The sequence below is a fragment of the Misgurnus anguillicaudatus genome, chromosome 25, assembly GCF_027580225.2.
Source record: "Misgurnus anguillicaudatus chromosome 25, ASM2758022v2, whole genome shotgun sequence".
Taxonomy (NCBI): domain Eukaryota; kingdom Metazoa; phylum Chordata; class Actinopteri; order Cypriniformes; family Cobitidae; genus Misgurnus; species Misgurnus anguillicaudatus.
This window is the reverse complement of record NC_073361.2, coordinates 19,900,884-19,927,647: the sequence shown is the minus strand read 5'-3', so window position 1 is coordinate 19,927,647 and position 26,764 is coordinate 19,900,884. Positions and strand designations below refer to the sequence as shown.

The 26,764-nt window shown below is 37.4% G+C and overlaps 1 protein-coding gene across 1 annotated transcript in view; it reads left to right on the top strand.

Annotated features, from left to right (window-relative positions):
- Window positions 1-26,764, top strand: part of map3k22 (mitogen-activated protein kinase kinase kinase 22) — an 88,436-nt gene that overhangs the window by 7,063 nt on the left and 54,609 nt on the right. The window contains exons 2-4 of the mRNA XM_055181988.2: window positions 12,387-12,467; window positions 15,468-15,512; window positions 24,854-24,969. Of these exons, the coding sequence (XP_055037963.2) occupies window positions 12,449-12,467; window positions 15,468-15,512; window positions 24,854-24,969 (180 nt within the window). The 5' untranslated portion in view covers window positions 12,387-12,448. The remainder of the gene's footprint in view (window positions 1-12,386; window positions 12,468-15,467; window positions 15,513-24,853; window positions 24,970-26,764) is intronic.

The following is a 26,764-nucleotide window of genomic DNA, read 5'->3' as shown; positions in this document are numbered from 1 at the left end:
GATCATGTCTTTCTCATTTCGGCCGTGTGGCGCGCATCCCCGCTCGCGGTGTGATGCGCGTACACGCTATTCTCTGAGATGCACTTGACGGCCTTTTGTGCAGCGATTTTTTTTATTTATTTTTTTGGGGGGTTTTGGACGACCTTAAGGCGTTAAGGCGGTAGGGTTTCCAAGCTTAGACGGGCCGCCTTAACTGAAATATGCTGCGGGAAACCCTGCATACCTGGTGCACAATAATTGTTTTACCTTGATTATCATGTTTGAATCAAAAATTGAAATTAAAAATCAAACAATTAATTGTACAGCCCTAGTGAGCTGAGCTTGCTTTGTCTTTACAATGCAAAGGTGGCACAGAAGCTGAATCTAAAGTGGTAGTAAGATAGTATAAAAGCATGCGCATGCAACAATTACAACTGCATAAATAATCTTCTAAAATACATTTTTGAAATGTAATTTATGAATATGGTACTATAATATTAAAGAAAATATTAAATCATATTTTTAAATATTTACAACAGAGCATCAAAACTGATTTTGCACAAACCAGGAGTTTTGCATTTAAAAGACATTTAATAGCTTTCCAAACACAGCCCAGATATCTAGGCTAAAACAAGGAGATATTTGGGCGGTCAGTGAAAATTTAATAGACATCTAACCATAGCCTAAAAATAAATGATATAAAATAAAATAAATTAAACCAAACACCTTGTAATCACTATCGACTTTGCTTATGATGGAATATTATACATCTAGGAAGTTATTTTGGCAAAAATGATATGCACCCAAATTCAAGTTTATTTTGGCTAAAAGTGTGTTACTTATAGCCGGACTATATCGGGTCTATCGGGTAAATTTATGCTATTACTTGCAGTCTCTGCTCTATCCCTGGCTGGGTCCTTTATATGATCCCTTACACCAGGGATAGGCAACGTCAGTCCTGGAGTGCCGATGTCAGGCAGATTTTAGCGCCAACCCTGATAAAACTGTAGTTTTAAGTGATTACTTGTTCAAGTGTGCTTGATTAGAGCTGGAGCTAAACTCTGCAGGACATCGGCACTCCAGGACCGATGTTGCCCACCCCTGCCTTACACAAATGTTCTTTAGGTTTGTATATGTGCATGCATCTGCGTTCTCTCCGCTACATGGAAGTTATTCTTTTGCTTTGACTTGTGCCTCTTTGTGTATCTGCTTTTTTGCACCCTGTGAAGACCACTCCAGATAAAGCTGTGTATATTGGCAAAGAATTCATGGTGCAGAAAATGAATTGAGGGAGTCTGTGTGACTGTGTGTGTTTGCACCAATGGTGTGCGTATGTGTGTGCAGGAAGGTAGGCGCACCTCACCCATGAAAAAAAACAATGCTGAAAAGTAGATTAGGAGCCCAGGGTGCGAGATTGTCTTAGCATTACTTAAGCAGCACCACTCTCCTTGGCAGCCCCTAGAATGACTGGCTGTTGTGAAGATGATGTTGTGTCATTTCCCAAAAGAGTCACCGTCACAACCCATAAGTCACATAGTTAAAAGGAAAGGGCTGTCCTAATCGTTGCGAGCTGACCAATGGGGTTTATTCATCACAGAAATAACAGCGCTGAACTTTCTTATCACTCGCACGACAGTAAATAAACGGATACAACTTAGCAGGCTTTTGTTATGCGCATGGTTGTTAAAATAGTCATTTGGGAAAGTGGAAACCACTTTGTTACATTTTTAAAAGAGCCTACTGAACTGCATTGTGAGTCAGCAGCATTTCATTCTGGTTGGCCTCACAGTTTGCTTTGAACTTTTATCAATTATCAATTAATTTAAAGGAAAATTCCATTTTCTTTAAAGAAAAATCCAGATAATTTACTCACCACCATGTCATCCAAAATGTTGATGTCTTTCTTTGTTCAGTCTAGAAGAAATTATGTTTTTTGAGGAAAACATTGCAGGATTTTTCTCATTTTAATGGACTTTAATGGACACCAACACTTAACACTTAACTCAACACATAACAGTTTTTTTCAGCAGAGTTTCAAAGGACTATAAACGATCCCAAACGACGCATAAGGGTCTTATCTAGCGAAACGATTGTCATTTTTGACAAGAAAAATAAAAAATATGCTCTTTTAAACCACAACTTTTCGTCTAGGTCCGGTCCAGCGCGACCTAACGTAAATGCGTAGTGATGTAGGGAGGTCACGTGTTACATATATAAAACGCACATTTGCGGACCATTGTAAACAATAAACTGACACAAAGACATTAATTAGTTAGCCTGACGTTGTCATACTCAATTCTAGTCAGAATTTGAGTCTGATACCGCTCCATTGAGCTATAATTATGAGGCGTGTCTCAACCGAAAAATGCCTCTGCACTCAATTGGATAGACCTACGACCAATCAGAGCAACGGAGTGTGTGACGTACGTTACGTCTTTTACAGCCTAACCGAACTGCTAGTTATTTCGCAACAATGACACTAACATTGTGATTATACTGAGTTAGCGAATGTACATCAACACCTATTATGTTTACAACATTTCGTTTATATCACAACATGAAGTATTTACTAAGTCATAGAGTAAGACTATCTCTTACCATTTGTACGTTAGGTGAACTTCATCCACGACAATACCCATTACGTTGGCTTGAAAATATTGGAGCCTAGCATGTCCCTCACTTATTCAGCAACCACGATTCCGGGCTTCTGAAAAGAAGCTGGCAACGACCGCTAATTAAATCCATCTCGTCGTGCACGCTGAGCTGCATCGCCGTGATAACGTTAGCCATTTCAGTTGCGACCAACTTTTGCCGAATAGGAAGGACGGCAAAAACATCAACAAATGCCCTGCTCGCGTTTCTCTGTTCCTCTTTTAAAATCAATGCTCTGTCGATATCTTTTAGAACAGACTCAATGTCAGAATCCACACATCTGAACTCTACAGCAGCAGCCATTCAACACACGCGCTCTTTGGTGACGTGGTTCATTACGTTACTGTTGATTATCTGTCCATCATCGTGTAAAGCCCGCCCTCACAATTTGATTGGTTCGACCAGCATTTGTCCAAGCATAGTAGCTCCTCAACGGAGAAACGCCAGACCGATCTTCCCGTTTTCACATTCTTGTGGGCGGGGCTAAGATCGGCTGGCACCCAGGCTATTAATTAGTATCAGTTGACATACAACAACGTCGGTACGGTCCTCTTTCTCAACACTTGTAAACACTGGGGCGGAGTTTCGCGTTCGTCCTCTGTGACCTCTTGACGTATTGCGTGGGGTCACGCTGACGCATCACGACCGGATCTAGACGAGAAGTTCTGCTTTAAAAGTGTATATTTGTTATTTTTATTGTCAAAAATGACAATCGTTTTGCTAGATAAGACCCTTATGCCTCGTTTGGGATTGTTTATAGTCCTTTGAAACTCCGTTGAAAAAAACTGTTAAGTGTTGAGTTAAGTATTAATTGTTGGTGTCTATTAAAGTCCATTTAAATAAGAAAAATCCTGCAATGTTTTCCTCAAAAAACATATTTTCTTCTCGACTGAACAAAGAAAGACATCAACATTTTGGATGACATGGTGATGAGTAAATTTGTGATTATTTCACTTTAACTTGCCACGATCACCAAGGCCATACAAATACTGCTTTCCCCAACACCTGAGGCGTTACGAATAGATTCGGTTTCACATTTGTTCAGCTCATGTGCTCTGTTACAATCAGTGAGGTTTTTTGTTCAGTACTGCGAAATAGTGAACAATTTTCCATGAGTCATTAGGAACTACAGCTGGTGAGATGTCCTCGGAATTCATGGAAACGTCGGAAAAAAGCATGAAATGCAGCTCACCTTGACTTTACTTCATTTGGAGAGGTGATGTAAGATACTGGAGAAAATGGACCATGAAGCCTGACTTCATTTCCTGCCAAATGTCCACCCTTAGGTACAGTAGCAGTGAATGTCAGATGTCTTAAATAGTTCACAGAATCTGTTACAGTAATGATAGGTAGCAAACCGGAACAAATGTAACTACATTAAGCATTAGTTTTCCTTTTTATTCTTTCGCCCAAATCCTAATATGGTTTTTGTAAAGCCTGAGATCATTGTCATTGTAAAACCAGCCAAGTTGCATTAGATTTTCCACTACGCCCAAAAGCATAACCTCAATATGGGTTTTTGTAAAATCTAAGATCAAACCATGAAAGTTGCATTTGATTTTTTCGGTCATTGTGGTCAAAAACATAGTGTTGGATTTTGAGTCTGATTCGAAGTTTTGCTTGAAGTGCACGTGACATGAATGGCAGCTTTTGCAGATGGGTACTAGCAGTTATCTCTCGTACTGTGTGGAGTAGCTGAGCAGATGGGCTGGAGAGCTGGCGGTTGGTGCCAGACGCTGAAAGGGCAGAGGGGTTTAACGTGATGCCCGCCGCCATGTTGGAGAGCCACCTGCTTTTTGGCAGCACGTCAGTCCCTCAGCACTTAAATGTGTTTGTGGCAGCCACAAGGTCAACTCGTACGCCTGTGTTCCTGCTTAAATGGAGTTTAAGGTGCCAATTTGGAGATGTGACAGTACATATCACTTACATTTTTAAAGATGCATTGGGTTTTCCATCCAGATACTTGTTTTAACATGGACAGGAAGAGGAAGTAAGTGCTTTCAGATGTTGGCACAATGATTAAAGTTATTCATCCAAAAATTCAGAAACATCCAAAAAGTTTGTGACCTTGTGACATGCTAAAGCTAATCTCTAATTTAATTTTGATTATAGGTGCATCAAAGTTTGATTTTAGTCATTGATTTCACATTAATTTCAATCTTTGACATGGTCTTACTTAGTTAATATTACAGATATCATGGTTATATTTTAACAGAATGATCTTTACATTATGTTGGATGATTTTAAGGCCCAATTCCATTTTACCCATACACTTTCCCCTACCCCTTCGTTTAGTGCATTCACGTGAAGGGCTAGGGATGTCCCAATTCTCTTTTAGATGAAGGGGTAGATGAAGAGCCAAATAGCACTTAAAACAAAGATTTTTCAGGACCTCACTTTAAACGACGGGGTAAGAATTTTTCCAACATAGCTGCTCATGCAAGTATAATTCAAGTCTATTTTTACATAAAGTTTTTAATGACAAATAATCATTTGTTTTATGTTACATAACATTTTTTGTCATGTAATTAAAAGAAATGTTGGCAAAAATATTGATAAAGTTTGCTAACATATCCCACGTTACTTATTGCACAATAGTACAGCAACATAGACAAACGTAACCTCTGTAGCGTGTCCCAGTTCCCTCGTCTGACCACGTCCTGGTTTTCCCAGTCTGATTGCCTGTTCGCCCAGTTTGCTCCTGTTTCCGAGGAAAACTCCCGGTGCTTCAGATTGCTAGTCTACAACAGCGATTGCGAACAGACCGCAGGAAACCGAAATGTGAATAGACGGAGGGAGAGAGCATCTGAATCGCTAGCAGAGGGGCGTGTGGTGTGCTGGTTTTGGGCTTCCAGGGCCACTTTATAGGCTGTACCTAAACTACAGGTGAAGTAGTTTGTGATAAACATTGCATCTACTTTGACGTAGGATGTATGATGTCATATGATGGTATAGTAGTGGTGTCCCATTTCTTAGGGGAATAATTTTAACACTTCCCCTTTTCACTCTGTTTAAAGGGTAAAGGGGTGAGGGGTATGCGTAGGGGTATACGATAGAATTGGATTTGGGCCTAAATTAAAAACATGACATTAGCTGGGTTTTTACTGAGTCACATATCACTATAGTGTGTTTGTGAACTGGTATTAATTGGTAACTATTTACTTAACGTACATTTTGTTTACATTTGGCAGATGCTTTTTAAGAAGGCTTTATATCAGTTTGTACAGTATGTTCCCTGGGGTTCGACCCTAATGCAATGCTCTGCCCATTGAGCTACAGGAACATTGGTGCACATTATTTCCACTTAAAATCAACAATTGTATTGCTTTTTTTGTTCCGAAATCGACTTTTTTTGCCAAGTATAATGACCCACATGCTGTCGCCGAGCTTTAGTATCATGTAACCGAAACAGTTTGTGTGCTATAAACTCTGGTGGCATTTACGCAGTCTGCTGCTCTGCCCTGCTTGTGTGTGCTGAGCATACGCCTTGGCTTGCGCTCTGGAAACTTACAGCAAACCCTTTTGTGTTGCTGTCTGGAGCCCGGGACATTTTTCTGCGCTGACTGTTTTCTTCAGAAACTCTGGGACTGTGCAAGCTTTAGAAACAAAGAGGGAAAAATAAAAGCCATTTGAATGAGGCTTAGAGACAGAAAAGACGCTTTAAAGTATGTCAGGGAGAGGAGGTGTGTCTGAGTTTAGATTCCCACTGAGCAAAAATCCAGTAGTAACTGGTAACTGTGTGCATCATCTTAAAAGAATGACTGTGAAACTATTATTTCTTTCAAGTCTTTTCATCTTTATACGAATGAAAGAATCTTTTTTTGAGACCTTTTATTATAATTAAGCATTTTGGTGCTCAAAGTTCCTCCTTGATAGTGCTGTGCTGTTTGCAAGTTAAGCCTTTCAAGACTTTGTTTATAATTAGATTTCTAAAGATACCGGAAGACATCAGCATTACTTTTTATTTGTTCCTATTACTGATAAAGTTGGGTCACTCGGATATGAGCTGACTGTGCATTCACACTAGAGATGCTCCGATCAGCATTTTTGGGGCCGATTACCGATCCCCAAGATCATGATCTGCCGATCGCCGATCAGTGCCGATCACAGAATGGCAGTGGAATGGGAATCTTTTATCTATAATCTAGCAGAGTTTGCACCATTTCTAGAAATGAAACTAACTATAAATTAGTTATATTATTGTTTAAATAGAGAATCAAATAAATAAGCACAACAAATAGTTCTTTTTGCAAAGAGAAATGTAATGTGCCTTTAAAAAGGTTTATGTCTGTTAACAGTTATTAAAATAAAACACTTTACAGTCTTTACTGTATGAATTAAATATACACGCATTTGTATGAAGTACAACAGTTCTTCACTAATGAGCAGAGAGTAATTTTATTGAGAGATGAATTAGGTTACTGCAGCTTTAAGACGTGGGAGAGATCGTTCTCTTCACGTGCACTGATGACCGGCTGCCGCATCAGGAACGCTATGATGACAAAAGTAAACAGAAAGATCGGTTCATGAGATCGGCAAATTTAGCGAGTGCCGATCGCGTAATTTAATGCCGTTATCGGTCGTTTACAATCGGCGGCCGATCGATCGGAGCATCCCTAGTTCACACCGCCACCGATGAGAGTGTCAAAGTGTCCGGAAATTATTCATTTTCAATGAGAGCCGGCGGCAAGCAGCTGCGCGCCATGGCCGGTGTGAGTGTCGAGTTTAATTGAAATCAGGTCAACTTTACGGTAATGAGCTATGACGCGGTGTGGCTGCAACCAATCGGAAGACGGAAAAGGATTCCAGATAATGCATTCGAGCGTCAGAGCGTCCACTTCTCTTTTTCTATAGGGTCATTGGTAGGGCATCCAGAGCGTTTTTTGGCACTCTCGGCATTTAGTTAGAAAACAAGATTTATTTAGAAATAAATATTTTGCAAAACTTTTTTTGACAATGCTGAGGTGTTTTTTATCCATTTTATCAATTACTGAAAAAGTAAACATGTTTCTCTTCAATAAGCCACATAATTGTTGACTTGATTGTAGGTTTGTGTTAGGACAATAATTACCACAGAAGTTTTTGCTTATGCTGCAGCAGGCGGCCCATGTAAAAACACTGAAAATGTGATGTGTGCATTGCGGCAGGAATTGCAAACTGACACATTTTGTGTGAAATTGAGCTTGTGTAGCTAAAAGCCTTCATGTGCTCATGCAGAGTATGTTTTTTAAAGGAATTCTCCCAGACGGCGACCAGTGGTTGCATTTTGCGACCATATTTTTTGCAGTTGTAATCTTTTTAGCGGTTCCACCAGTGCCACTGCAAAACTGATTAGTATATATTTTTATTTTTAATACACAGAAATGTGATTATGTCTATGGTGTATTCAGTCACTCTCCCTTGACGCCTCCCCCCACCATTCCCTCATTTTATCCCTACCAGATTATGCCTTCCCTCGTTCCCTAGCCTTAAAGGGATAGTTCACCAAAAAATGAAAATAATGTCATTAATGACTCACCCTCATGTCGTTCCAAACCTGTAAGACCTCCGTTCATCTTTGGAAACACAGTTTAAGATGTTTTATATTTAGTCCGAGAGCTTTCTGACCCTCCATTGAAAATCTATGTACGGTATACTGTCCATGTCCAAAAAGGTAATAAAACATCATCAAAGTAGTCCATGTGACATCAGTGGGTCAGTTAGAATGCGTTAAGGTATCGAAAATAAATTTTGGTCTAAAAATAACAAAAAGTACAACTTTATACCCCATTGTCTTCTCTCCCGCCTCTCTGTTGCGAATGTGCATGCACAGTGACGCTGCTGACGTGTTATCCTCAGACATGTTTGCGAAGATGAATTTTTTTAAACGTACAGCGTACGTCTCCCTCAGACTCTAAACGAATCCCGGGCGCAAAAATAAGGCTGGGGCGCACCAGATAACACGTCAGCAGTGTCATATTTTTGTTACAATTTTTGTTATTTTTAGCCAAAATGTATGTTTGATGCTTCAACAAATTCTAACTGACCCATTGATGTCACATGGACTACTTTGATGACGTTTTTATTACCTTTCTGGACATGGACAGTATACCGTACATAGATTTTCAATGGAGTGTCAGAAAGCTCTCGGGCTAATCTAAAACATCTTAAACTGTGTTTCCAAGGTCTTACGAGTTTTGAACGACATGAGGGTGAGCCATTAATGACATTTGGGTGAACTATCCATTTAAATAAAACATGTTATAAACGTATCCACACTATTCCTGCGCCCCAATGTTAATTTCGCTTTGCGCGAATTATGGGTGCGACTTCCGGCATGTACTGTCACTGAACCAGAGCCGGCGATTTCCATGATGATTACGGTCATAATTTCATGTATGAACCAGTGTGAGGATGAAATTAAGAAGTGTCCTGTCCTGATACATCAAGATATATTCAATCGTTTCATGTTGTTCCTCAGGGGTCTTCAATAAGCAAATATAAAAGCACAGAAACATGCCGTATCTCTACAGTGGGACAGTCAGTCGAGTGTTTAATACATGGAATCATGGAATATACAGAGACTTCTTGTTTTTAACCGTTTCAGGTGATGGTTTTTAAAATGTCACAACTGTCCCTGGTGTGAGGTTTTTTTAAACGGGAATTTTCAATCGACTTATCGAGTTTTTATGGCTACACATCAAGCTTCACGCGATCCGACAGCAGCAGTAACTTATGCTTCTCATTCAACACAATGTAAGTTATTTAAACAAACCATAGTAAACACATTAAACTCCTATTACATGTTTTCAGTATTGTTTTCGTTTTATGAAAATATTATTATACAGTAAATAAGACATGAGCTTATGAAATTATTTGCTTAAAAAATAATTTAAAACATAACAAAAGTAACGGTACGCACAAACACATCACAAACTATTATAAACATTAACTAATAACCAGTTAATGTAATCTCATTTTTTGTAATAATATATAGTAGCAGAATAAATAAATCAGCATATTTTTATCAGCATAATATGTTGTTTTTGAATAATTATTGTATTTATTGTTCACTGTCAGTTTCTATAAGGTTTTACTGGATGTGTGGATACAGTTAATAGATGCACATGCGCCACATAAACATTCAGTTCTTGTGCGTGTATTTTAGTTAAAACAACTGTTTTGTAGAGATTTACTGCGTTTGTATCATCTATTATGGCAACCCCTAACTGCACAAATTATGCCGTTCTTCCTGGATTTCATAATAAGCATTAAAATGCCAGTCAAAACAGCAGACTCGTATCCCTCGCAATAGGACTACTATTAGCTGTAGTGGCTCACTGGAAGTTTTACCCATCTGAGCTCAAGATGGCGTCGCCCGCATTTACGTCAGGAATAGTGTTGATAAGTTAAAATAACTTACTGCTTGAAAGTGACATGATTTTCAAGTGTGGAAGCCCATTTAACCTCTGCATTTAACCTGTCCCAGTGAGTAGTGAACACACGCAAGACGTGAACACACATACCCCCGGAACAGTGGGCCTGGCAATAGATGCACTGGTTTAAAGTTTATGACAGAAGCTTATGTCAACCAGTCACAAGCCCCATTCAACTTTAGCAGCTTTTGAAATCACATCCCATCAGCTTGAGAAAGTGCTGTTTATCTCAAGACTCTCATGGTTTCCAGCTAGGTAATTTGATATAATCACCACAAGAGCCATCAGAAGAGAGACAGCACTCTGCAGTACTGCAGCTATATTTGGTATCAGTTTTTACAGCAGATGGGGAAAATGAGAATTGCTACAATTTGTATAACTGTTTATTCTAAATGATGCTGTTTCTGCTGGTTCGCTGAACCGTTCGACCCATCCTCAGGTAATAAGATAGGAGGCCACTTCTGAGTTCGGGCCCTTTTTGCACTTTGCTGAAGAATGTAATTGCTCAGCCTTTTCTGCGCAACCAATATTGTTACGTGAAGCTGACAATTATAAATGAAGAAAAAGTAGATCTTATTTTCTTGTCGCCTTTCATGTGTCAGAATATGAAAAATTGCTCTCAGATCAGCCACTGGCTTCTGGTTACAGATTTTCTGCCCGGCATTAAAAGCTTTCCGATCTATAAAAGCTCTGTGGTCGCTACCTTTGGCTTTGCTTTTATCCCGCACACTGTGGCTTAACAATGTCTCAAGGGCAAAGAGGAGCTTTCTGTCTTCAAAGACAACAACTGTCACATCTCTCTCTTTTGGAGAAAGACTCTGGCTGACAGCTGATGAGAGATGATGGCTGTATTTGCTTGTGGACAGTTGCAGGTGTCAATGTTTGTATTGAATTATGATTTACCATCACAGTATATAGAGACCTGCATTGTAAAGGATATTAAAATTGTGTTATATAAAATGTGGGAATGCATATTATGAGGAATCAAATGAGGAGCTCAGAGGCTGTTTACTTTTGGCATTAACATGCGTTTTCATCAATCGGATCACAAGTGGACGACGTTAATGCCAGGTGTAAACGGTGTTCAAAACGTTTTGAACGCGTCCACTTTCGACCACTTTCAACCACGTTCAGAGGTGGTATAAACCCCTTTCGATCAGATTGCTTTTGCTTGTGTAAACACACATGTGGTTGAATGTGTTCGAACAGCCATTTATCTAATCTGAGGTACTGAACACAAGTTTGGCTTGAAGATACTGTGTACAGCGCTATTTTTAGCCTTTCATTGATAAAACAAAAGCAGCTGATCTCCGTAGTTTCTTTTTGAAAGCGTGTGAAAGTTGCGCAATCTTATTTCATCAATTGCGCAGAAAATTCAGAGAAAGCTCTTACATATACACGAACAAAACACTGTGCAGCTCCGACATAATATTAGTTTGCGTTCATATAAACTCATAATTACTCCCACTCGCGTTTGAATGACAGCAGAGCGACTCGCCCACCGTCTCACAGACCACCCCCTCACAGTATTCAGGACAGAAGCGGTCGAAAATGGACAAAAGAGACGGATTTAAATACCAGGTGTAAACGTAATGTGTCTCTCTCGTCCACTTGTGATCCGATCGATGAAAACACATCTTAATACCAAGTGTAAACAGCCACTCAGATGCAAAAAAAGTGCGTTCTGATATTTTTTTGTAAATAAGCAACGTTCTTATTTTTTTGGTTCAGTAATTTCACTTTAATGAACAAATTCAGGAATTGAAGTGCCATCTTTTCACAAATGTCACTTTTAGTAATTTCAGTGGTTTTTAACAAGATGACAATCTTTCGCTGCAAAACCCTCTAAGTGCATGCAAACTTTTTGGCAATAACCTCCACTTCTAAACAAATCCACTTCTATTGACGACATTAAACGGTTACGTTTTACTGATTCTTTGACCCCGCTCAAAATAGTATAAAGAAGCTGAACTTTAAAATAAAATAAATAAATAATGCTGTCAATTTTACATGTAAATTTAGTACAATTCAATTTCTAAAAGTTAAATACAAAATGCAATACCTTTTAGAAACTAAGTACTAACTCTGTGCAGTCGTAGATTGTGTTATTGTTATGTAGTCATTTTGTTTTTGTGAGTTTTGCAACAGTACTGTTTTCTGTTACTGTAAGGATGGAAACAACTAAACCATGTTGCACAAATCTTCTCTGATGTTACATATCCTTAGAAACGGTGTATTTGGGTTTTGAGTTTTTGTTATTAGTTTTGTACTCTGTTAGAAAGTAGTTGAGGGTTGCTAATTTACTAAGGTGTTTATAATGTTTTTTATTGTTTTTTGCAGAGTGAAGATTTGGCCTAATGAAAGTCGAGCGTTTAGCTCGAGTTCACTAGGGTCACTTCCTGATGATGACAGTAAACATGGGTAAGCTGTTTTTCTCTCTCTCTCTCTCTCTCTCTCATTCGTTCTGTCTTTTGGTCTTGCACACTCTTTTCCCCATAATAACAGACACTTCCTGTAAACAGTTCCTCTAAGCAAAGCAAAGCAGATACACAGCTTTACAAACATTTTTAAACATATGTGACCCTGCCTGTGAAACCCTGGCTAAATCGCATAATCATATTTTGATATGTAGAGCGTCAAAGTAGTCATAACCATAAAAATGTCAAAATATGTCGTTTTTGAAATATTGCTGTAAATGACAGATTAAAAACTAAGGCTTTAATATAGAATACATAAACTTTTATTTATAACATGAAAAATCCTGAAATGAATGATTTTATTGACACTACACTTTGTTATTCTGTGCAGAAATAGCCGAACTTGGCTTGCTATAACAGAGATCTATTTGATCTTCTCTGTGTTCACCTTAGGCATGATGATTCTTACAGTGTAAAAAGTAAAAAAAAAAGTGTACTTAAGACGGAGTTCACGATGTTTGAAAAACGCTTTGGAAAAGGAGACGGGCCGACTACCAAAACACACTTATAGCCAATCAAATCAAACCAAATGCCGGGTTGCGTATGTGTGGGGCGGGTCTATCAACAGAAGGTCCAGATTCTATTGGGGTAGGGGCGTGTTTGTTTAGGTGATCAACATTGGCTTTCAAACATCATGGACTCCGCCTTTAAAATAATTACTTTAATTGGAGACACTTTAAGTGATAAAGTTTAAGGGAAAAAAAACTTTTAAAAATTACATCAATTTGCAACATCTCAAACATTAAGGCTTTATCAACTTTACCAAATTTTTTACTTAATGTGAGACAATATAAGTTAATAAAACACATAATTTTACGAATTAAAGTAATTTGATAAATAAGTTTGATCCAACTTTAACTTTTTACACTGTATATTATTTGTTTCAGGAACCTCTTTTCTATGACTAAAAAGTGAAAACAGATCATAATATTAAATCGCACAAACGACAATATGGTCAGTGGAGGGCAAGGCAGAAATACTGCGATGTAACTTGTTTTTAAAGGGACACTCCACTTTTTAAAGAAATATATTTTCATTTTCCAGCACCCCTAGAGTTAAATATTTGATTTTTATAGTTTTGGAATCCATTAGTACTACTTTTTGTATAGCTTAGCACAATCCATTGAATCTGATTAGACCATTAGCATCGCATTAGCATTAGCTTAGGAACATGACTGCAGGAGGCGTAATGATATTATGCAGCGCCCGAAAACAGTCCACTTGGTTACTTTTAATAGCAGGGGACTATTTTTGGGCACTGCGTAATAACATTGCGCCTGCTGCAGCCATGTTACGCAGCAAAGTTTATTGATGTTGATTATTATGCCAGAATGAGAGTATAGTTCCTAGCAATAACAGCCTAGAAAATTGCAACTTTTAATTTTCTGTTGGTCTTAGTACACGATGTAACTACAAAAGAGTTAAGTTTTAAATAGGAAAAATATCACAAGCTTTGGTTATTTTTGAGCGCGATGCTAATGGTCTAATCAGATTCAATGGATTATGCTAAGCTATGCGAAAAGTGGTAGCGCCAGACCCGGAGATCAGCTGAATGAATTTCAAAACAGTAAAAATCAAATGTTTAACTCTTATTTGATATTTTTATATCAAAAAATTTATATTTTTATTTTTTATTTTTGATGTCCCTTAAAATTGGATATTCTCAAAACCATGATCTTTGACTTAAAGATACTTAAAGATATCAAGGTGATTTTCACCAAATGTTTTTTTATGTAAAAAACGGCCGAAAAATGACTTGAGCGAGGTTTTCACAGCCGGGGTCACATATTTGAGGTACATTGAGGTAACTTGGCTCGTTTTGGTCAGATAATTTTTTAAGGTCTGTTTTAAGGCCTGAAAACAGCCACAAGTCTCATAGAGGTTAAATGCATTCAATTTTGATATATTGATGTTTAACATCTGTGAGACTTGTGGCTGTTTTCAGGCCTTAAAACAGACCTTAAAAAAATTATCTGACCAAAACGAGCCAAGTTACCTCAATGTACCTCAAATGTGAAAATTTATTTTTCAGTTGCAGTTGTTTATAAAAGCTACTGCAATATAATATTGAAATGTGTGCTTTAGCAGAAATCAGTGACCTGTCAAACATTACATCATCAAAGGTGGATTTTGTTTCTTCCCCATTCCATAGAATCATTCATTTACACCACATTATTAACACAACAGTGCACATTTAACAACGGAGAAAACACATTTGCATTACATTTTAAAATGCAGTCATTGCAAAAAAATGCTTTATGTTTAGTGCAAGAAATAAGCCGAGTATACATCTAGTAAAAAAATATCATGTTTTTCATACGGTACTTTATTAAATGAACTCAAGGAAGAATATTTTATTACTTTTATTAATATGCATCAATATACATTGTAATTAATTAATGAAGTCTTTTAAAATGATTTATTTATATGGACAATTTGAGCTAATTCACAAACTCTTCTGCTACTAAAGTTTGAATCAGAGACTTTGTTACAGAATCTTACTGCACGCTTGTACTTGCATGTGAATTGCCTCTGTGTATGAAATGTGCTATACAAATAAACATGCCTTGCATGTCTAAATTAGTCTAATTACATGGTCTTTAAGATACTTAATGGCCAAACAAATAGCCCATTAAAATCAATGGGATACTCATGATGTTGGTTAATTCATATTCCCCTTAGAATCATTGTAAATATAAGAATATTTAACATATTGCCCAGACTTAATAAGATTATAATGAGAAAATAATGTTAGTGTTTTTTACATACTTTGCTTACATGCTTGTCATTGACAACAAGTGTGTTCTCGTTTGACTCTGTGCCAGTTGAACCCACTATAAACAAAAAGCTTTGTAAATCAAACTGTTTGTCTGATTGTCATTGATAATTATTTTAAATGTACTCGCATCATTTGTGACTCTTGACTTTGTGTCTGTTTGTACAGATGGCGGTCTCCAAAATGGACCCGGACAGCACAAGAACTCACAAGGTTTGTCATTTGTTGCAATTCTTAGATTCATTGTTATATTCTGTAAATCAAGCCTCGTAAAACACAAAATGTCAATGGGAAGTGTGTGGTCACTATAATGTGCTGGTGACACAGTTACCAAAGCACAAAGCAAACACAAACACGCCCACTGAAACGATTACATCATCAACATTATTCTCTTCATTGTACATTAACCCTGTGTGTTTAAACAGGGCAACAATTATATACTGTATAGATGGGCTGTCAAGAGCAGATATTGTTTTAAAAATTTACAAAATAGTACATTTCTTTATTTTGTGTTGGGCAGACCTTAGCTTTAGCAATGCAAAGATTGTGTATTTAATGGTAAAAGAAATGTGTTGATTGAATGCACTGTTAGTTACTTTGTTTAAAGGAAGCACCTGCCAAATGCATAAATGTAAATAGTGCATCAAAGCATAAAGATTTTTTGCATCGTAAAAAGTTATAAATTGCATGGTATTTATACGTCATTTGCACAGAAAAAAATCCAGTGTTAAACAGTGTCCTGATAGGGCAATGTTCATTACAGTAATGACAATCTAATGAGAATCACCATTGAAAATAATGAGAATTACAAACAAGCTCAAAGTTAAACATCTGGACACATTACCGTAATGGGAATTGGTGAGGGTGCTAAACTATAATATTGTAATAAAGTCAAATCCCCCAAAAATCTTAATGATCGTATTCTATTCTAATCTCTTTAGTTTGATTGTGGGGTAAAAATGACATCAGAAGATTGGCATCTGGAGATTTACAATCTGCTATTGTCACTCTGTTAATGCTTGTTTTATGTACCTATAAAGAATAAGGACAGGCACAGAATCGTGGGTATAATAGCTGTGATGAAAGGAGATCACTAGTAGCTGTAATCTTCCTGAATGCTTTACTGATGATGTGTTCATCCATGCGCTGGGAAATCCCCTTTGTTCTCATTCCCTTCAGCTCGCCCTGCCGGTGACACATCAACAAATACACAGTCACACAAACACATACGCAGCTGCCCTGAGAAACCTTTATCACTTGAGGAGAATGATTGATAATGTCATAAATAGGTAAAGAAACATTGCAGCTTTAAGCATTCCTGAGTTAAGATGAAGTTTCAGCTGGAAGTTTATAATGGTGAATTCTCAGAGACTCCAAATCTAGACGAGGGGGTGCTGATACTTTTTTTGCTACTTGCTATAAATTTCAATACCGAAGCAATGTTCAGAAAGAACTATTATGCTTTTGACACATACATAAACATTTGCAATATTAAATGTTTCTCTGTAATTATTAAAATAATTTGAGTAAGAGTTAATAATAAAAAATAATATAATATTAGTTGTTTGTTTTGCATTAATGACATCGTAAAGATCTAGTTAGGCTGCTTTTGCACTTTTATGTATATCCAATATTTTTAAACATTCAATAAGACAACATGAGCATCACAACTGGGAAGTGCATTGCGACATACTGTACTTGCATAGTGATCGAATGAGTTATTACTCCGCATTACCGATACTGCAGACTGGTATGGCTACTTTTTGGTATCAAACAAAAGATCAGTTTTGGCTTTAGATTGTGTGATGTCATTGGCTGTTGGCAGTTCTGTTTCCTGATGAGAGAAAGAGAGAGACAGAGGAGAGAGGAGAGGAAAGACATTACTGAAAGCTACACAATCGAGAGAAAAAGGCATGCTGTGTCAAAAACACAATTGGGAAGAAAGTAGGGCTGCACGATTAATCGTTTTTAAACCGAAATCGCGATGTGAATGGATGCGATTTTCGAATCGCAAGAGCTCTGATTATTTCGATTCAAAACTATCAAATATAACAATCATCTAGTACGCAGTTTTTGACAGTTCACTTCATGCGCATTTTACGTTTGATTCAGTTTAAACCAATAGAGTGCATTAACACTGAGGTGCTGACTACACGTCAGATAACACCATTTGGAAAACATGAGCGCGAGCAGCAGTTCAACTCCTCAACAAAGTGTACGGCCATATGATTTCCGCGATGCGGAAAACACGGTCAGAATCGCGAAATGCATACAAATGGAATTAACTGCACAACGCGGAATGTCATGAAGTTGACAGATTTTGGATTCAGTCATTTTAAAAACCCATTATAACTCATTAACCGGCAAATGAAAGGACAGAAATGCGCGAAAACATTTCCCTTTTGTGTAATGTTGGACTTAAAGAAAGGTGTATATACGTCCGTTTCTCGTCATGCATCGCAAACAATGACAAGCGCCTCATCAGACTATAAGCAGGTTTCATTATAGCCCGGAGAACACAGCAGACGAAAGAGGTACAGTATACTTTCTTGCACGCACACATCTGCACCGCTTTGAATATTTACAAGCACGAGGGTTCATGAAGCGCGCACACAGAGAGCAGTCAGCACACGCGTGATCACTAAACCTAAGTTTTCTTTTGTCTAAGTGAACATAAACAGCTGGATGTTTATCAGTATATTGAAGCAGAGCAGTTTTAAAGCTGTCTTGTGTCTTAAAGTGACAGTAACCTGGTGCTTTCTGTGTCAGAAATGTTTATTACACACCAAAAATTAAAATCACTCCTTACTCTTAACTGAACAAGCTTCTGCAGCTCCACATTTAAAATCCTACAGTGAGGAATGTGCAGTGTTTTATTTGTATTTTTTGCTTATGTTAAATCATAGATTCTAATAACTAATATATTTACATTTATTACAGATGCCTGAAAAGTAAAACAAGATGAGTATAGTCTTATGATTAAAAGAAAAAACGAAACATTTGCTTGTCAGAAGCATTGTTGTAGTGACAGCCAAAATACATTGGCCTATATGTTATTTTAAATAAAACTTTCAATAAATTTTTGTTAAATTGTATTTTAATGTTCTTTAATGTGCTTGCAGAAGAGCAAAGTCCTGCAGACAACTTAAAGGAACAGTATGTAGGATTGTGGCCAAAACTGGTATTGCAATCACAAAGCTTGTGGCTAAAACTGGTACTGCAATCACACAACTGGTGGCCAATACACAAAATGACAACATAAACATCAGTTGAGGGCTGCAACTCCACTTTTTAAATGACAATATCCTGGCCAGACCACTGTTGTCAGTGATATAAGTATTTGAAATGAAAATGATTTCTTAATGTCTAGTTACATATCAGGGACATTTTATGATTAATTGATATAAATTTCTTACATACTGTTCCTTTAATGTTTAAGAGGTTTTAAATAAACAGTAGCACAGCATCTTTTTTTGGTGCTATTAAAACCACCACAACAAACCTGGATGTAGCTCTTTTATTATATATTAATGAATCGCACTTTAAATCGCGAATCGCAATTTTGATCAGAAAAATCGCAATTAGATTTTTTCTCCGAATCGTGCAGCCCTACTTTTAACATAGCTTAGCATACTCCATTGAATCTGATTAGACCATTAGCATCACGCTAAAAAAAATAACCAAAGAGTTTCAATATTTTTTAAACTTGACTCTTTTGTAGTTATCGTTTACTGAGACCGACGGAAAATAGTCCCCTGTTATTGAAAGTAACCAAGGGGACTATTATCGGTCAGTGCAAAATATCACTACGCCTGCTGCAGCCATGTTACATCAGCAAAGTCCTTGATTATTACGCCAGTTTGAGAGTATGTATACTCCTAACCATATCTGCCTAGAAAATCCCAACTTTTAATTTTCTGTCGGTCTTAGTAAATGATGTAACTACAGAAGAGTCAAATTTTAAATAGGAAAAATATCAAAACTCTTTGGTTATTTATGAGTGCGATGATAATGGTCTAATCAGATTCAATGGATTATGCTAAGCTATGCCAAAAGTGGTACCGCCATACCCGGAGATCAGCTGAATGGATTCCAAAACGGTAAAAATCTAATATTTAACTCTAGGGGAGCTGGAAAATGAGCTTATTTTTAAAAAAAGTGGAATGTCCCTTTAAACCACTATATAGATCAGATTTTTTGCATTTCTTTAGCTAAAGACAACATGAAATGAGATTTCGCTGGTATAATTTTCTTATCTTGAACTTTCACATGATCTTCTTCTGTCATCACGTCAAGGTGAACACTCCTAAAGGAAGATAATGGAGACACTCGACTGTCACTCGACCGGATTTCTGCCAGACTGTCATAGTGCAATAAATCTTCAAATCAGCATGATTCAGAAATGATTCTCATATCCTTGCATCAGACGTACCAAAGCGCCACTGTACACTATGTGTGTGCCCATGAAATTAGAGATGAATGCCATTTCCCATTTTTCAGTCTAGTTCTAGATTATGGAGATGGAGTACATTATACAGCATTGCTCCATCCGTGCAATCATCCAGGTATCAGAGTCGGCTCTAGTGCATTAGTATATGGATATATTCCATGTTCTTCTTTGTGATTTAATCATCATTTGATGCATAATTGCTGTCTTGACAAGTAGAAAGTTTAAACGAGTATCTCACTTAAATGAAACTCTGTTTACCATCTGCTTACGGACCCAGCATTAATTACAGCCAAGGCAAATAGAGTTTGGTAAATAAGCCTCATTCTGTAACAGCCTAATTTGCATAGAAAGGAGCTGTGTTTGCACTAAAAATAATCTCAATGGCTTGACATAATGACATTTAAATACTCACTGCGGCACGTTTAGTTAAGATAGATCGCAAGTGGTTTGAGGATAAGATGCAGGCTTTAGCACCTAAATGCCATACACGAAATTGGGTGTTTATTGAATTCACCCCTCAGCTCTTTAGAGTTGATAGCTTGTATAACGTGTTTTTCTTTGGTTAACGTTGTTGTATTGCAGAAGCTAAACTACTTTGGTGATATTAAAAATAGAAAACAGGTCAGACAGAATGGAGTGTGTGTGCTGGTGAACCCTTTGTGAACCCTGCCTAATGGTGAATGCTGCTGCATGTGGTATAGCAGCTGTGTAGCGAGACTCTTGCTGGTGTCAGAATCAAAGATCCCCCCAGACTCCATTTGCCTCCACAGAGTCGCCCCTGCATCACCCAGCACTCCTCTACCCCATAATGCCCCTCCATCCCTCCAGGGATGCAATATAACCCTCTCAAATACATGATTGTCATTGAGGCACCATTACTATTGGTTTAAAAACTGAATTAGACAGTAATATCAGTCTATAGATTGTTTAATGCATGAATGGGATATTGCACCCTAAAAGGAATATTATGATGTATTTTGCAAAACGGTTCATTGAAAGATGTCCTGTCTGCTCTTTATCACATAATTCAAATTAGGGATGCAACTACTGTATACCAATTTTCCATTATCAATCCGATTTCGATAACTGAATTCGAAGTATTGGCCGATCCCAATCTGATAACTAATACTTGAGGATAGAGATGCTCTGATCAGGACTTATGCATTTGATACCGAGTACCGATTTGATGTCTTCGTGATTGTCCGATACTGATTTTTCAAGCTAATATGTAAGCTGTTTGATGGTTGTAACTGTTAACATTTTTTTCTAGATAAAGTAATACCACAGATGTTGCCTTTGTTATATTAATTGCAGTAATTAGGTATATTATTGTTTTAGTAGAGAATCAAATAAATAAGCACAACAAACATTTCTTCTGCAAAGAGAAATTTAATATCTCTTTAAAAGGCTTATGTCTGTTAAAAGTACTGAAAATAAAACACTTCAGTCTTACTGTATGAATAAAAATATACACGCATTCGTATAAAGTACAACAGTTCTTCAGTGAAGAGCAGAGAGTAATTTTATTGAAAGATGAATTAGGTTACTGTAGCTTTAAAGATTTGAGAGATATTGCTCTGTTCATGTGCACTGATGACAGGCTGTCTGTGTGCACGCGCATTGGGTATACGCGAACAAGGGCAGCTGTGAGGAAAATTAAAGTTTAAACTGTCAAGACTTAAAAACGCATGCACATAATAAACTGCATCTTCGGCATGAAGATGGAATTGTCCGCAATAGATATGTGTTTATACGCTGTTTGTGACTGGAGCGTGCCCTCATAAAAACACGCATATTTCTGTTTAGGCAGAGTGAGAAATCCACAGCAGCAAGCAGGCTCCTGATTGGTTAAAGGAATAGTCTACTCATTTTCAATATTAAAATATGTTATTACCTTAACTAAGAATTGTTGATACATCCCTCTATCATCTGTGTGCATGCACGTAAGCGCTGGAGCGCGCTGCGACCCTTCGATAGCATTTAGCCTAGCCCCATTCATTCAATGGTACCATTTAGAGATAAAGTTAGAAGTGACCAAACACATCAACGTTCGACTCGGCGCAGTAACACCCTCCCTCTCCCATTATGAGAGTGAGAAGGGGAGCGGACTTTTCAGTCGAAGTACTCCCAAAAGTGCTATTACGCCATAAAATATAGTTCCTCTTTTAAATCCGCTTAGAAAAGCGCTACGTTTTATTTTGTACCACCAAACTTGCTCGTATAACTACTCGTCTTAAATAGGAAAAACGTTGATGTGTTTGGTCACTTCTAACTTTATCTCTAAATGGTACCATTGAATGAATGGGGCTAAGTTCACATTTTTCAACTCGGGCGTCCGACGCAAATTCACGTCAAACGCAAAATCAACTCGGGCGTACCGCGCATACCATGCCAGGCACTCAATTTGCACCATTCGAGCAAACTTAACGCGCGACTGAGACTGAATCGCGTCTTCCACACCGCGCGAAACGCCTTATCCGAGCCGCGAGACCTCCAACGCTTCACGCCTCTACTTCTGCTGGTGTAAATGCAGTATTAGACCAAGAAAAACCGTCGATCGAGTGAGTAGCGCTCCGACATGTGGTCCGAGTTCGATTCCCGGCTCGTGGTCATTTGCTGTTTCCATACCCCTCTCTTATCCCTGTACTTTCCTGTCCTCTCCTCTATCACTGTTTAAATAAAAAAAGGCAGAATGGTCAAAAAAATAACTAAAAACAAATAAAAATTCTCAGCGCCGCGTCGAGTCGCATCTAGCACAACTCGGAGGTATCTTAAACCGGAAGTGCACATTAAATAGCGCAAGCTTCGTCAGATAGCGTCTACTTCAAAATGCAAAATATATGTTAGCAGCCATATATGTTATTTATTTGGAACAAATATAATGTTATTTAATGTTAAACTATGTGTTTGGCACGATAGGGATTTGAGTAATTTCCTGAGTCGTAGCTGGACGGCGAGGACAGGCGCCACCTGTCGGCGCCGGTGTGTGCGTATACTCATAGAAAACAATGTGTTCGTTTTTTTTAGAACGGTGCGCGCCGCCATATTCATATCATAATTACATCATACCTACACATGCAAAATATTTTTGTTTGTCATTAATTGAAGAAAAAGAAAGATGGCAGGGGGTTTTATCCATTGACTTACAGTGCATTATAAAGTATACATTGTATGAGTATTATCAGAATTCTACTTTTTGGTGAACTAGTCTTATAAAACTAGCTTATTTTTATGTTTTGTTAATAATATTGATTGCAACTGCAGATCTGTAGGTTTTATAAAAAGCCCACCAAAAAGTCCTGCACACTTGCCCAGGCTATGCTTTTTAATAAAGATGAATTACTGTTTTTAATAAAACCAGGATGTTTGTAAAGTAAAACAGGCACAGGTAAAGACTAACCAAGACAGATTCAACCCTTACAAGCACTCATCATCATAGCATTGACTGAATAAATCAAATTTTATAATGACTTCATTTTTTATATCTTGTGGATAAATAAAGCCATAGATCAACACTAAAGAGGTGCATACAGTACGAACCATTTCTCTCCCTCTCCCTGTGATAGTAGAGGTGAATGACCTTCCACTCCGAATCTAATTACAAGACGCGCTTAATTGGTCCCATTAGGGCTCCTTGATATGTTAATGTATGACACGCTTATTTGCATGATTGCTCCCCATTTCCCTTTTGATGGAAGGCAGCAAGGTGACGACTGAGTCTGTGGGCTGTTTTAATGTTTTATTCGTTGTTGTTTTTTTTTGCGTTATTTTTTTAAGAGTGGAGTTTGTTACAGTTGTTTTGGTTATAAACCAGTTATTTATTCAAGACACACATGAGCTGCGCTCAGGTTTTGTGCAAAACCTTTCAGTGTCCTCCGAGGACGGATTGGGGATTTTTAACAAGCTTTTATCCAGCGTAAAAACAGTTTCATTTTAATTGTCGAAAAAAGAAAGCCTATTAGTTTTCGATTCGCAAGGGCAGGTTAAAACAAAATCGCTTTTTACCCTGAGTTATTGCTTCATTTTATTATTTTAGTGGCTCTCTGAAGCTCGGATGAACGTCGTTGTTGCTTTCCACTGACTTGCGGTAATGCCTAATGCTTATCTTGTTTAGTGTATATTGCATTATTCAAATTCTCACCTACGCTGTGAGTGGTAAAGCTGATGGTTTAATTAATGCGTTGGTGCAGGACAAGCCAATCAATATGTGACTAAATCTTTAGTGTCATTATGATGGCTTGTGGTTTCTTGCACTTATTAGAAAGGCTGTGTAATTTAACAATATATAAAAAAATATATAGTATAAATATGTGTTTGCTTTCAAATGGCTTGAAAGAGCCCTTATCAATAAAATGAGACGTCATTTGAACCAAAAAGTCACGTTTTCCCTGATAAAATCTAAAAGGAAATAGCGGTCAGGTTTGTGTTCCAGACAAAGAGTGTCCTGTGACACCATGTCCTTTTTTACACCGTGTTTTAAAAGACACTGTGGTATTTAAATATTTCATTAGATGTGCAGTTTGCTTACGTTATAGGAAATTCAAACAGAACTATTCATTTCAAACAGAAGTTGCTTAGGAGGTGTGAATGACACCTCATTTGCACTTGGATCCTAAATTTGGCATCGCTTTAAAATAGATGTTGCTTAAACATTTGCTACAGTCGAAAATGGAGTCGAATGCTTGGTAACTTACACATGATTATTAGTATTTCTCATTTGAACCAAAATGACATTTTGTCACACAATTTATCTCGCATCACATTTGTGATATGGACTGGAATGGTACTTTAAATGGCTCATTGTGAGTCTGAACTTATAACTCATTTGAAATGATGGTAAAAAAGCACTAACACCACTCATAACGCATGTTGTATCAGTGGGCAAGCACTTCAAATTTTGTCCAGGAATGTCAAAATCTTTTGAAAAAAAAAAAGTTTGGTGATGCTGCTTAAAAAAACCTAAATTCCTCAATCATTATTATGTCATTCATTTAGTCATTTTTCACCAACCAGCATGTTTCATTTGGCAGCCAGTCATACAGTTGTAATGCTTTTTTTAAGATCCAATAACAGCGTGACATAAATTTATCTTTGTGTGTTTTAGATGACGAAGAGGCGCTCAACTCCATAATGAAGGACCTGGCAGCTTTACGCTTCTGCTACCAGATCAAAACCAACAACAGTAACAAGCCCAAGAGCAGAACCCAGGCCTACAGACAGGTAACTACCTTCAATTGCTATACTTCCCAGAATGCATCACATTGCTGTAGGAACAGTTTTACAGTTTGCTTTTTATTATCTTTTAAAATATAAAAAATAAATAAATAAATCTATGAATAAATCGGAATTATATTTTGATATTAATATTCAATAAAACATGTAATACCATACTTACTATGCACTCTGTGAAAAAGTTGAAAAGTCACTTTAAACTGTTCAAATGGTTTAATGAATAGATCTTTTTTTGCCTCATTACTTTAAACTGATTAGTAATGCTATTTTACATATAATGATTTGTGCAAAAATGATTATGCATATTATTGATTAATTTTACATGATTAATTATTGTTCCTTATGTTTATTTAGTTAAGCCCATGCACTCTTATAAATAAGGGCACAAAAGCAGTCATTGCGGTGGAACCTTTTCAAAAAAGTACACATTTGTACCTGAAAAGTACATATTAGTCCCCCGAGGGTTTTCGTACATATTAGTACTTTTTTAAAGGGTAATATCCCAGTGACTACCCTTGAGAGTTTGTAATAAAGATGCATCTACAATGCAGATTGTAAATGCTTAATGCATTAAGTTAAAATGTATAATATGTCCTTCCAGAAAAACGTGGAGTTTGTTTGTGATTGTTGCGGGCCAAAATCATTGATCTTGTGGCAAGTTTCCTTAACAAATGCGATGGAATATGCGGGATTTTTATGCAATTTTATGCAATGAAATTGCGGAAACTTGCAAAAACTGTGGGAACTTGCCAAAAGTGTTTGCATCTTTTGAATAATGTTCACGTCACATAATCACGTCACTTCATAACGTTCCCATGGCAACAGGGGGCATGGCTTTGCTCGTGTGAAGTAAATGCAACATTTTTCAACTTTCTGCTAAGATATATGTGATTCTTGCGACGAAAATGCGGGGGTTTGGAAATCATGCATGCCTCGCATATTTTGTGCACGGAAATATGCAATTTATGCTGCGAAAGTGCGGCGTATTTGAAAAAATGCGTCCCCCACATAAATATGCGTACTTTGTCTGATTATGCATTGAATCATGCGATCGCATAATCACGTTTTTCTGGAGGGACTGTTTAATGTATTAAATTAACAGTATGTAGGATTGTGGCCAAAACTTGATATTGCAATCACAAAACTTGTGGCTAAAACTGGTACTGCAATCACACAGCTGGTGGCCAAAACACAACATGACAACATGAACATCAGTTGAGGGCTGCAACTCCACTTTTTAAATGACAATATCCTGGCCAGACCACTGTTGTCAGTGATATAAGTATTTGAAATGAAAATGATTTCTTAATAGAGACAGAGCGCAGCACGTCATAACCTGAAAACCACGGCCACCGGGGGGAAAACAATCCAACCGTCTCCATTGACTTTGTATTGCGAAAGGCCGCCTCCTTGTCATTTCTGGCTTATAACAAAAAACAGAATAATACTAAAAGCTGCTGTGTGACAATATGTACAGCTAACAAGCCAAAAAACCCATAGATACGTTTTTGTAGGCTGTTGAGCTGTAAAACCCAGCCTTTAAGGAGAAAAAAGTGGATCGCCGACTATGTTTCCCCCTAGTGGACGCAGTTCTACTAATAGGAGTATTATGAAAAGTTGCCTGTTTCCACTTTTGTGTCTTTAAACGCTCGTTTTTTGGGTTCGACAGCTTATAAAAACTTATTTCTGGTTTTTTTTAGCTTGTTAGCTGTACACCTTGTCACACAGCAGCTTTTAGGCATTATTCTGTTTTTAAGTTTTATCTGTAAATAAGTTTTTATAA